The sequence below is a fragment of the Sapajus apella genome, unplaced genomic scaffold, assembly GCF_009761245.1.
Source record: "Sapajus apella isolate SASKATOON/1434 unplaced genomic scaffold, GSC_monkey_1.0 scaffold20, whole genome shotgun sequence".
NCBI classification, from domain to species: domain Eukaryota; kingdom Metazoa; phylum Chordata; class Mammalia; order Primates; family Cebidae; genus Sapajus; species Sapajus apella.
Window position 1 is genome coordinate 12,831,125 of NW_022436960.1, and position 13,248 is coordinate 12,844,372.

Genomic DNA, 13,248 nt, shown 5'->3' on the forward strand with positions numbered 1-13,248 from the left:
AAACCAGGTCGGTCATAATCCTTAGAAAGCCACAGGCAGAAGGTACCCAGGCTGGTACTACCTTACCAAGGAGGAAACCACGGCCTGGAGAAGGTAAGGAACCTGCCTAAGGCTGGAGGGACAGAACCAAAGCTAGAAGCCGGGTCTAAAGCTCAGAGCAGAGGGCTGTCTCCACGGTTAGGTCCACGTCCTTGTAGTCCCAGCTCCCATGTGCAGGAGGGGCTGTTTAAATGTTTCCTGGAGAGGTGTCTCGAGCCTTGTGTCCAAAGCAGAAGCTTACCCTTCCTCCCTTTTCAGCCCTCTCACTCCTGGGCAGAGTTGGAAAGGAAACACACGAGGCAGCCTGGAAAAGACCCTTCTGGAAGCAAAGCGGGCAGAAGCAGGTGACCCCTCCTGCTATAGAGGGTCTGAGCCGGTGCTAACTAGGGGAAGGCTTCAATGAGGTCATAAATTGGAGCTGCATCGCACCCCACTTTCCTCAGCTGTCCTGCTCTTGACATGAACCAAGTACGTGCTTGTCATCTAAAATTCCCATCTTACTGAAAAAAATAGATATTGCTTTACGCAAGTCCTCAAGAGACTTGGAGTTAAATGGAAACATCTTTATAGTGTAAATTTTCTGCATGAAAACGAAGCATGGACAAATAGGCTGAGAATAGGTTAAAATGTCAGCTAACAACCTACTTAAAACTCGAGTAAGGCTGTTGTGGAACGTGTCTATATTTCTGGCCCCTCACTCTCACAGTACGAGAGCCCAAGTGAAATCACATCTGAGGCAGGTCCATCTTGAGAGCAAAAGGAATTGAAAGCTATACAAGCTAAGAACCTACACAGTTCGCAGTTAGAGATGAAAGGCTGCAGAAATGTTTATTGAATACAGTGCCAGGTTTATAAATAAAACTTATTTACAATTTCCATAGAGTTGGTCCCCCATCAGAGAGGTGGTTAAATCTCCAAACAGTTTATCTCAAGATTTACAGAAACGTTCAAGTACATCTCCTTTTCAAATCGCCATGGTGAAGGGCAACTTCAGTAACAAAAGAACTACCACCATCTTTGCTACAGAAGTGTTTAATAAACATCATAATAGATTTGGAGAAAGAACACACACTCCACCCATGCCACTACCTTCTTACTCCAAGGGATACAGACAGCAAAGAATTTCTGTCTCCTACAGGACAACTTCAAGGGATAAAAAAACAGTAACTGCCAGCTGGAGGGATAGATTAAGACACATTAGTGGAAATCTAGTCACTGCCAGAGGATAAATATATTTAGGATATACAATAAATAATTCAAATGTTTAAAATAATTGAATGAACGGAAGAGTAGACTTGACCAAATTTACATTCTTTGTTCAGGAAGAGGTTCCCAGTATGCTGAGGGGTTCATAGTAAGCTTTTCCTCTGATGAGACACAGCAGCGCTAGGCCTACTGCACAGCCGTTCATTACAATATTGTTACAAGTACAATCAGACATGCATTTATAAAGAGAATATAAAAATATGTACAATAGCTCATTTTCAATGTGTGTAAGTTGCCGAAAGACACCAATGAAAGTGTGCAAAAATTCATTTGTCAAAAAATCAGAAAAAGCCTTCCTTGGCAACAGTGCATCAAAAGCCCATCTGAAAGATCGAGATCCATTTGCCTGGCTCAACACCCACCCCAAACAGATGGAGAACAAAACTATGAAAGGGTTTGCCAAGTACTCAGCAGTTTCTTATGGCAAGTCTCAGGCTAAAGCGGGATGCCAGTTCAACTAATCACTTTATACATAAATATATGTATATATTTATAGAGGAGTTAGAAGTAGGGGCAAGAGTTTACAGGAAGGCGCTAACCAACTTCAAGGGCACCGCCACGACACCCAGCTATCTCCTCTTGCAAACTCATGCAGACTAACATCCAACGTCTGGGTTGGTCATCCCCCCCAAATGCCAGGGGGGAAGGCTACAGTGGATTCTGCCTCATTTCTGCTCAAAACTGGAACTCAGCATGCCCTGGAGGGGGCTGGGGTAGGGTTTCTGCTTCCCAGACAGGATCCTGGCCATACAAGAATCCTGTTTCAAAGGTAGTCTTTTAGGATAGGCTACAGGACCGCTAAGAGAGTCCACCCAGTTTCTAAAAAGACTTGAGGGTTAGGCTACCTCTCAAAAAAACAAGTCAGATCACCCCCTCCAGCACCCTTTAAAAATACCAAGAGGTCACTGACCACAGGCCTGAAACTGGGTCAGCAATCAGGCTCTTTGACCACCCCCCGCCACAAGAAATATCCAGGACATTAACTTACTCAAACCAGGAACCCTATCTCACCAGAATAGAAACCCCAAGGTACGCTTGGGCATTCCTTTCAGATTCAGGGAATTATAAAAGCCAACCCTTAGCTCATAGTGTCAACCACTCTTCTACCAACCACCCAGCCCAAGGACCAGCAGCAGAAGCACGTGGGCGATGTCTCCTCTCCACTGCTCTGACCTACCCCTCTGGCAGAAAATCTAACAAGCTACAAAATGCCAGAAAGACAGGGAGTAGGAGAAGGAGAAGCCAAGGGTCTCTATAAATCAGCCCTGAATGCACCCATTTGGCTGCCAAGAGCTTCTTACTGTCTTGCTAGCAGCCTGCCACTGTTCCCTGGCAAATTGAAAACACCCACACAAACACTCAAAACCCCAATCTCTTTGCTAATGAGATACAACCAGTTAACATCATGAAAAATGCACATCTCCAGCCTTCATTTCAAAAAAGAGCTCTGTACTAAATGCAATATGCTTTTAAGAGGGCTTTTTACAGGGACCAATCTCAACGCAAAGACCAGTACCAGATGTCTGAGTTTTGGTTACAGGTTTATAGTTAGACACAAAATTCACTCCAGACTGGAGTTTTACTTTCAAGCTGGAAGTTAGCATTAGTTCTACTTGTAGGGAGAGAAAGTAAAGTCAACTTGGGGGGGGGGGGGGGGAAAAAGAAGGCAAAGGTTAAGTTTAATCATAAATTAAAAGTCATGAATCAAAGGTGACTGGTAGTGTCTTTTAGGCATGAAGAGACTGGCTTAGAAAAGTGACTACTGCTTCTACCACACACAGCGAGGATTGAATTACAGACACACTAAATCATGTCTCTTGCACAGATGGTCTCAAGTAGTTACATAAGACAGGTAATCAGCAGCACAATTGAGAACAACCCCTAAATACATGCTTGAGAGAAAGTGGGTTTGTTTTTTCCTTAAGAGCTCTACTGCCTGAATAGATCATTAAAAGTTACCATAATTCACACCTTCCCCCCTCCCCCCCAGTGAAAATGCAAATAGACCTACATGTCCATAAATAGGATGAAGCAATTGGTATCCGCTTTTTTTTAGGCAAGGTCTTGGGCTCAGAGGTTGGTGCTGGGACCTTGGGAGGGAAACCCAATGCTGAGCTGTGGGCATTTAAACGTACACTGGCCTCCCCTCCACCTGCCTTGTCCCCATTTAGATCTCAGCTTTACAAAGCATTTAACACCACTTTAAGTTAATGGTCTTTTTATTGGGGAAAAAAAAAAAAAAAAAAAAAAGACCAGCATTTACAACTTGGAATGGACGTAAATTGTAATTACTTTGAACAACGATGTTGATGGTTGTGCTGAAGTCTACAGCCACAGCCTACTCTGCCGGCTCCAAGTCACGGTTCAGGAGGTTTTAAAAATAGAGAGTCCAAAGATGCTCCCTTGGTAAGTTCCTTATTAAAAATTTGGGTGAACAGTGACAGCCTGATACCTGTTTCACTCTGGAACAATGCAGCCAACACTAAACCAACATACACGGGTGTGGTACCAGGGTGTGTCACCATCACCATGGGTCGGAGCACACGCAGTACAAGAGGACCATCCTACCAGTGGGGCCATGTCTGAACGGTTTATCCTTCACCCATTTTTCTGCGCGTCATCCTGAGGTAAACCAATTTTAAATGTGTTTGTTTTCAGTAAACCAGCTATGACAATTTATACTAAACAAATTGAATTAGAACCCATTTGAATAGGTTTTGGATTTGTTTTTTCATTTTTCGTTTTTAATACAAATGCCTGACTGTGCTCAATCGTCAAGCTGCATGCATGAAAAACTGGCCAGCCCAAACAGTGTATTAATCATTAGCAAATGGAGCTTTAAGGAGTCCTTATCATTAAGGTAGTACAAGTATTTATATTGTAAAACTGATGTGTAGCTTGATCTTTAGGGGACAGGACCACCAACCAATACATGCAGATTTTGTGTGTGTGGACAGAAGGTACTTTTGACATTCGGTTTTGCTATATAGAAACAGAATGAATAATGAACTTTTTTCTTTTTTCTTTTTTTTGCAAGAGGTAAGTAAAAGATTCAATTTGATTCTTCTAGAGGGGGGAAAAAGGAGTTGAAAGTAGGTCTTCATTTTGCAGTCATCATCTGTACGAATTCTGAAAAGACAAATATAATGGTAACTTGTGGTTATCTTTGAAAGCGGCCTTAATGAACACAACATCTCTACTGCGCATAAAATAAGGTTGAAGACTGTCTAGTGAAGCAGTTAGCTTGTTTACAGATCCTAAAGGTAAAACCATGAAAAACTGAGCTCAAAGAACTTAGTTTTACCTTCATAGTTGACTTGTCCATCTCCATCAATATCTGCTTCTCTGATCATTTCATCTACTTCTTCATCTGTTAGCTTTTCTCCTAAGTTTGTCATGACGTGACGTAGTTCTGCTGCACTGATGTACCCATTGCCATCCTGTGAACATTCGACAATTGTTACTGCTAATGATGTGGTGTGGGCAAGCAGGTCTTTGACTTAGTTATGCGCTCTCACGTTACTGCTAACTCTGCTCCCACCAACAATTCTCTGCTCCCTAGTTCCCACCTCTAACCTACAAAATACATGCAAACAGTTAATACAAAAACAGGATTTTCAAAAGCCCACAACAATTCAAAGTAACAGTCAGGAAACGTGGTCCAAAATTCCTATTATGCCTACCCTCACTTGATACGGTTACCATAAAAAGGATTTTTGAAAGTGAGATCAGACGCTCAGGCAGTAGACTAAGTCTTCCGTGTCTAACATTGTCATAGCTTTTACAAGCGACAGCAGAAAAAGCCATACGTAAGTACCATCTGCTATGTAGAAGCTGGATTACCTTGTCAAAGACTCGGAATGCCTCACGGATTTCTTCTTCACTATCCGTATCTTTCATTTTTCTAGCCATCATAGTCAAAAATTCGGGGAAGTCAATGGTGCCATTACCTCAAATTAAAAAACAAAAAGCTCATGTAAAGTAAGCACTCCATTCATGCTGCCCTGCAGTCATCACTTCAGAACCACCATAGAGAATGATAAACATGTGCTGGGATGAAGTGGCAAACTCTCTTACTAGGTTCAGTCATTTGCAGGTCTAAAATGTTCAAATACTTCACAGGGCAATTTCACATAATTTCAAACTCATCATCAGTACCCAGGATAGCATCTAATTATACAAAGGCAAATGCACATCCGGATTCAAGCCCACGGAAGGGTCATGAAGGGCGGTACGTTGAAGAGAAAAGCAGCACACAACACCGGAGCCTGAACCTTTCTACTCCCAAGGGAAGGAAGTACCCCCGCCTGCCATCCTTGACTTAGGAAAATCGCGCAGGTCTAACTCTGCCTTGGTTAGTGACAGTAGTAATGGAAAGAAGGCCTAGAACTGAGCTGCAGGTTAAGAGTATAAAATGTTTTAGGGGAGAAAAGATTATGAGGGAGGAATATTGATTTTGTTATGCCATGGGGCATATCTTCTCCAGGATCATTTCTTGGCCACACTATGATGGTTAAGTCGCCTAACTTGTTTTCTTTCAACTCAGTATCTTTATTTCCCATTAAGGGAAAAGCTCAGAAGCCTTCTCACAGCTCAGAGCAGTAACACTTAGAGAACTGTCAGAAGAATCTGTTCTATGGCCAGTACTCCAAACAACTCCTCTTTAAAACTAAGAGATAAATACCCCTAAAAACAAGCACTCCAGGCTAACAGTGTAACTTGAACTCAATGGAAATAAGACTAGGAAGAAAAACCCTACGTTAAGTTACTAATTGTCACCTGTGCCTTTAAAAGAAAATAACTCAGGGATCCCTTTAAGACTTTTTGGTCTCAAAAATTTTAAGATATTGTTTGTATTCATTGAAGACAAAAGAAATTATCTAAAGCTATCTCACAGCCATGCAGAGGTCAGGTACCATCCTATTTTCTCAGTGCAAACACAGGATTCTGTAGCCTGGCACAACTTCTTCTTCCACACAATCCAAGAGCCTAATAAGCTTCTCCCCTCCCCAAGCACAGACTCCCAGGGGTCCTGCAAAAGAAGAAGAAGCTACTTCATGTTCCCGGATAGCTGATCATCTTAGCAGTCAAACTACACAGAACTATGGACAATCTTTTCTTTCTAGAACACTATTAGTGAAAACCACTCTAATGGGCTGAAACCTTTGTCAAAGAACTTAAAAGCCCTTCATCCAAATGTCTGTGACCAGACAAGCATTACTCTACTCTACCACCTTCAAGTCAATCATCTAGAAAGTAAAATCTAGATCCAAATTGTTTATTCTTAACTCATCTTTTTTTCTTTTTCCCTTCTCTCTCCCCAACTCATCTTTTAAAAAGCATGTTCTATAATGTTACATAGTATATTTGTATTTGTGTGTGTGTGTGTGTGTGTCTGTGTATGTGTGTATTTATATATATGGTACAAAAATATTTTTTTTTTAGGGCAGGGAAAGTGTGCTTCAAAGACTGCTTACTGATGGTAAATCAGCAATAAAAGGCCTGTTGTCCACTGCTGTAGAGTCAAGAGGAATGGACAGGGTTAATGCTGGTGCCATCTGCCCCTGCACCTTACAGCTTCCCCTTCTGTTAGGTTCTGCAGACCTACCCCCCCGTCACCACACGCCCCACCTCCGAACCTCACATGGTCCTCTGCAGCAAACACATCTACAGCTCACACTGTACTCACTTTTTTTTTTTTTTGAGACGGAGTTTCACTCATGTTACCCAGGCTGGAGTGCAATGGCGCGATCTCGGCTCACCGCAACCTCCGCCTCCTGGGTTCAGGCAATTCTCCTGCCTCAGCCTCCTGAGTAGTTGGGATTACAGGCACGCACCACCATGCCCAGCTAATTTTTTGTATTTTTAGTAGAGACGGGGTTTCACCATGTTGACCAGGATGGTCTCGATCTCTTGACCTCGTGATCCACCCGCCTCTGCCTCCCAAAGTGCTGGGATTACAGGCTTGAGCCACCGCGCCCGGCACACTGTACTCACTTCTATGGTAACTTCTAAGAGTGCTCGTCACCCACTTCATCCAGCTGTTCCTCCTCCTCCTCTTTTAGACACAGTAAGCTTGTTAAAAAGCACGTTTGATGGCTCTTTAATTTTACCTCCCTCTCAAGACTCAGTGCAGACTCATAGGCCAGTTGATAAAAGATGCGAGCTCAGCCTGGAGCAGTGGCTCATGTCTGTAATCCCAGCACTTTGGGAGGGCAAGGCGGGCAGATCATGAGTCAAGAGTTCGAGACCAGCCTGGGCAACATGGTGAAAACCCCGTCTCTACTAAAGACACAAAAAATTAGCCAGGCGTGGTGGCGTGAGCCTGTAGTCCCAGCTACTTGGAAGGCTAAGGCAGGAGAATCACTTGAACCCGGGAGGCAGAGGTTGCAGTGAGCTGAGATCGTGCTATTGCACTTCAGCCTGGGTGACAGAGTAAGACTCCCTCTCCAAAAAAAAAAAAAAAAAAAAAAAAAAAAGATTTGAGCTCTAGGTCACATCACAAAAAAACAACACAGTGATCCCATGCAGGAAACGTTCTAGACAGTAAGCAGGGCGGCCGCAAGGCCCATAATCTTCTATTTTAATTGTCAATGGCCCTAAGGCAACCACAGAAAGGATCTTTGCACCTTTGCTTTGCGCTGGGGACTCGAACCAGACAATCCTCTGACATGCCTGAACTTGAATTACACAACAATGGCCCTTATTCATGATTCTAAAGCCCTTACCATCAGCATCCACTTCGTTGATCATATCCTGCAACTCAGCTTCCGTTGGGTTCTGACCCAGTGACCTCATGACAGTTCCAAGTTCCTTTGTTGTGATGGTGCCATCGCCATCTTTATCAAATAGGGAGAAAGCTTCTTTGAATTCTGAAAAACAAAAGTTGACCCTTTAAAATGAATGTCTTTATCCAACCCAGTCACAATACACACTTGCTGGGAGCTTGCCAAAGCAAGCCATTCAAGTTGTGCAAGGTATCAGAAGCTGTCTGGTTTTTATCTACTGAAATAAAGACCACAACAGTCCTGTTGGACTAGCCTTCATACAGCAGCCTACAAAGCAAACACTGCTCCCAGTAAACCACAATATTCCCATATTTAAAGGCAGCTAAGCTGGAACATGCTTAAATTGGTCCTAAATCCATTTTTTTTTTTTTTTTTTTTGGCAAGGGAATCTCGCTCTGTCCCCCAGGCTGGAGGGCAGGGTGCAATCTTGAATCACTGCAACCCCCTGCCTCCTGGGTTCAAGCAATGAAATCCAATCTGATAAGACTGGTCCATGTGCCTCCTTCAAGTCCCTTCCTGTTACATTTCTAAAGCCATAAAAATCCCTTGTTTCATAGCAACATGAAATGCTTACTAGAAATGGACATTCCCAGGTAACCAGTCTGTTTCTCTCTACATGACTTTTAGGATATTTCAGAGGCATTTCTGGTTTCCTAAAGAGACACAGTCTCAAAACAAGCCCTCCAGGGAATAAAAAGCTAAAAGCTACCAGACGTAGAGGCACATGCCTATGGTCCCAGCTACTTGGGAGGCTAAGGCAGGACTGCTTGAGCCCAGGAGTTCGGGTCCAGCTTGGGCAAGAGTTTAACTAATATAACTTTCTTCCCAATTATTACAGTGGTCCTAACACTCATTGTCACCCATTTTCATTTATTTTAGGACAGCAAGCACAAGCTTTCATGGCAGATTACTGAAAGACCCATGGCATAAGAATTGTAAACTCAACTGTTGAGTAGCAGGCTCAGTACAATTCAATCATATGCAAACTTTGCACATTGTGGAACATGGTCAAATTCTCCAGGGTTTAACAAGTGGGCATCCTTAGTTTTACTTCCTTTCACCTCATCTATAAAGTACTGGCAGGAATAACACCTGACCTAAATGTTTCTTCTTACTGTTCTTCTTTAAATAAATTCCTAGAAAACTGCCCAGACTGTAAGGGGGAGGAACAGAGGAGTCACCAAAACTGAGTCAGTGCCTAGTTCTGGCCTTCTGGGGACTCCCTGGAGTTGTTAACTTACCAGCAATCTGTTCTTCGGTCAGCTGATCAGCCTACATGAAGAAAGAAAAGGTTATCTTTCAGTCCACAATAGTTTAGAGATCAACATAGGTTTTCCAGTTACATTTTTAATATTGTGATCTTTCAAAAATCACTCTTAAAAAATATTTTGAAACCTGTAGCACTGTCACTTAACCAAAGTAATTAGAATAAAGGAAACTCTCTATGCTATTTTAACAAAGGATTACAAGGAAGCGACAACATCTGCTCACTTCTAAATTTTCTTTTCTGGGCCCATGGCTTAGTTTGCTCCGCGATCTAACTAGGCTAAGTTCACAATGTGAAAAATGGCACCTCTAGTGGCAGAAGGCCCCACGGCACCAGCTGCAGTGGCAGCAGACTCTAAGACAGAAGAGCGCCACCTACTGCATCATGGACACCACAGTCCCCCCCTTCCACGACCAAGGGACCCAGCCCACTGCCACTGCCACCACAGCCAGGATCAGGATCTCATCCAGGGGCGGGCTTTTAGCACACCTTGCACACTGCTCCAGGCCCTCAAAATCTCCAAACTAGCATTACATAATGGCATTGGGTTGGATTAACAGGCTTTTATATCCATTTTATGAGAAATAATAATTAAGTAGAAAAAATATACAGCAACCAGGTACCCCACCAACTTCATTTCCATGTAACAAATGCTTTCCAATCCTTTAAATTAGGCAGTTATTTGCTAAAAGCCTACCATTACAACTGATAATGCCCTAGGTCAAATTATCCTGATTCAGAAGCCAGGAAAAACTCGTACCATCTTATACAGTGTTACAAAACTGCAAAAATTAAGTACACAGAAAACTATACAACAATTATCAGACTATAAACATACTTCTCTCTTTTCTGGCAGAGTATCCATTCAATTTGCTGGAGAGTATTAACCCTACCTACCTTAAGAATGACGTAAGAACTGCTCTTAATAAACACACTTCATTTGAGTAATGGCCACGAAGGAATTTCTCACTTGTATTATTTGGTCTCTACCACACTGAACCTGTGCTTCCAGTCGAGGGAATTCGAGACTTCAAGGGCAGCTAATATGTATTTCCATTTTAATGAACTATACCTAAGAAGCCAGTTACAAAATAAGTCCTAATAGAAAGCTGATGAAGTTTATTCTCTTAAGTGAAAACTTTAATAACAGTAGGAATGGCGTTCCAATACATCGATTCTGAGCAAAAACTTTTTTTTTTTTACAAATTACAAATGGGTCTTCCTTTCTACCCCACTCACTAAAAATTGGCTTTCTTTAAAGGAGGGAGACACGATGATTTATGTAACATCAGGGCAACATCTGTCTTGCACAACAGCAAGTGCTGCCACACCTCGCAAGAGAAACTGTCACCTTAAGGGGAAAACAGCCCCACCTCGCAACAAAACTCTCTTGTTAGAGGGGTTACCAGGAGCGTCAAGTTTCTAGACAACGAAATCCTCCTCCCCCAAATGGCACTAGCCCTGTGGGCAAAGGCGTTACAGAACCCTGCGGGGAACCATCTCCCCACCCGCCAAACCAGAAATGCAGTCGGTGATGTCAGCCCTGTCAGCCGAGGGAGGAAGGGGCTGTGGAAAACACCCAGCGAGGCGCACAGTCGCATCTGGCAATCTAGATGCTGCAGAGAAAGCGGAAATGTGGAGGGCATCTCTCTGCGTCCTGGAAGTGGCGCGGGGCAGGAGGAACGAGCAACCAGAGGGCAGGGCGCGTGCCCGAAGGCAGGAGAGGTGCAAGGCGGCCCCAGGAGTGCGTCGGGACGCCGCCGCTCCTCGGCCCGAAGGGTCCCCATCCCCGGCCCCCGCGCTCCAGGGCCGCGGCCAAGGCCGACCCGCACCTCCCACCCGCTTTTGCTCCCCCAGGCGGCGAGGCCGCCGCGCCACCGCCTCCTCCCGGGGCAGAAACTTTGCGTCTCTAATGGAAACCGAGCCGCGCGCCAGCTCCCTCCTCCCCCGCCCCCCCGCCCCAATTAGCATGAGCCGGGCGCCTCCCGCGGGAAGGGCCTCCTGGTGCACCGAGGTTCACGCCCGCCTGCACTGCCGCACCGGGTGGGGGGCCGCAGGGGTGCAAAAGCGGCAGGCACGAGCCGCGGCCACACCGCAGGGCCCCGCCCAGGCGAAGGGCGGCCCGGCAGCCGCTTCCGCCCTCTCCGCCCCCAACCCCTCGCCTTCCTGCCCCCCAACTCCACCCTTCCCGGCTCCTTCCTTCCCAGCCCACGCCCGCGCCGCGCCCCCCGGGAGGAAGGAGGGAAGAGCGCCCGGCAGGGCCGGCCAAGGAGGTGAGGTGGCGGACGTTGACTGTGCCCCCAACACTCGGCTGGAGCAATGTGCGCCACCGGCCCGCTCTAGCCCATTCATTCTCCGCTGCCCGCCCGATCTGCCACCTTCGCGCCGGGGGAGAAGCGGGATGGGGAGGGGCGAGGGGGAAGTCTAGTGCCCGGCCCCGCCCGGCTCCCGGGCCGAAACGCTTCGCTGCAGGCAGCCCGGGTGCGGCGCTGCTGGATGCAGTGGGTGCGGGGCCGGGAGGAGGGTAGGGGTGGGGGTGGGGGTGGGTGGATGCGGAAAGCCCCGCTGCAGTTGTGGCTGGAGCCCCTGCCGGTGGACGGCCCACGGCCAAGTCCAGCTCCAAGGAGAACCAATAAATGAAGCTCCCTGGCAGAGATCGCCGAGATGCAAATCCAAAATGCATCCTCCTTTAAACGCAGCGGCTGCGTAACATTCAGAAAAGAGAAACCTCCCCCAAACCAAAAACCAAAAACAAAACAGAGATCTGAAAAGAAATCTTGGGCAGCTGCTACAACGGCATTTGCCACTCCCGACCTACCATGGTGCGAGCGAAGGGAGCAAGAGCAGAGGGAGCGAGGGTGGCTGCACCAGCGCGGGGGCTGTGACGGCCGGGGTGCCTCCGATGCTGCCGCTGCCGCTGCTAAGGCGCGCTGTGCTCTGTGCCGCCGCCGCCGCCGCCTGCGCCGCCGCCTGACTGCGAGTAATGGCACCGCGTCCACGAGACTCGCAACAGCACTGCCGGAGCGCGAGCCTGCTCCCCGATATATATACGGCGCCTCGTATCCCTCCGCCGCGGCGGAGCCGTTTCGCGCAGAGTGGAGATGCGGCAGCCGGGCCTTGCCCGCCCGGCCCCGCCCCCCGGTCCGCCCGGCCTTCCACCGCCCCCTGTGCGCCAGTCGCGGCGGCCCTGCGCGGGGTCGGCCACGGGGAGCGTTTTAGGCTGGGCGCGCGGTCTCGGGGCAGGTGTGGCGGGGAGTTCTCAGGAGATGCCCATCCCGAGCCGGGGCGAAGACCGGGCGCCTGCCTAGTCCAACTTTCGGGCGACCCAGAGCTTTGGAACCGTTCGCCCCCCTACCCACCCCAGCCTCATCCCACCTGGGTGACTCTCACAACTCAACGTTTCCAACCGTTCCACTGGGGTTGCCGGCTCCCGCGTGCCCCTCGTCCTTGAGTCTGCAGCAGCCACTTTCAGTTTGCGGTGCTGCGGGAGGTCCTGGGACTAGGGTGTCCGCGGTGAGGTTGAGGCAGAGGAATCGGCCGCACTCCTTCAGCGGCAGAGAAGGGAGTCTGCAGAGGACGAGGTAGTTGTCCTCCTGGACGAAATTGGTCCCGTGTTCTTCTGATTTTGGAGCAATATCCGAGCCAAATGTCCAATTGCTAAATCTGTGTCATGCTGCTATGCTAAATCAGTCTTTAATGTTTTACGTTTCCACTGAATATTTTTTAGGATGCCTGACTACTTCTCTCCTACTATTTTGTTCTCTTTTTCCTGTGAAGAATACTATTCATCCTGGCGCCCGTCTTACTAAAATTAGTGTACCTGTGCAGTTTCTACAGACCTTAAAACTCGGGCTTTAAATTTGTGGTAATTTTTCTGATCCTGAGAGG

The 13,248-nt window shown here is 46.8% G+C and overlaps 1 protein-coding gene and 1 long non-coding RNA gene across 2 annotated transcripts; both read right to left on the minus strand.

Moving 5' to 3' along the window:
* Positions 1–848: 848 nt before the first annotated feature.
* On the minus strand, positions 849–12,445 carry CALM1 (calmodulin 1). The gene is made up of 6 exons (XM_032287655.1): positions 12,179–12,445; positions 9,335–9,365; positions 8,034–8,177; positions 5,149–5,255; positions 4,610–4,745; positions 849–4,434 (listed from the first exon to the last, which is right to left on the minus strand). The coding sequence occupies exons 1-6, from the start codon at positions 12,179–12,181 to the stop codon at positions 4,406–4,408; spliced, it is 450 nt and encodes a 149-aa protein (XP_032143546.1). The 5' UTR covers positions 12,182–12,445; the 3' UTR covers positions 849–4,405.
* Positions 5,686–7,591, minus strand: LOC116557892. The gene is made up of 2 exons (XR_004271745.1): positions 7,294–7,591; positions 5,686–6,989 (listed from the first exon to the last, which is right to left on the minus strand). It is a non-coding gene; the product is annotated as an uncharacterized LOC116557892 (long non-coding RNA).
* Positions 12,446–13,248: the final 803 nt, after the last annotated feature.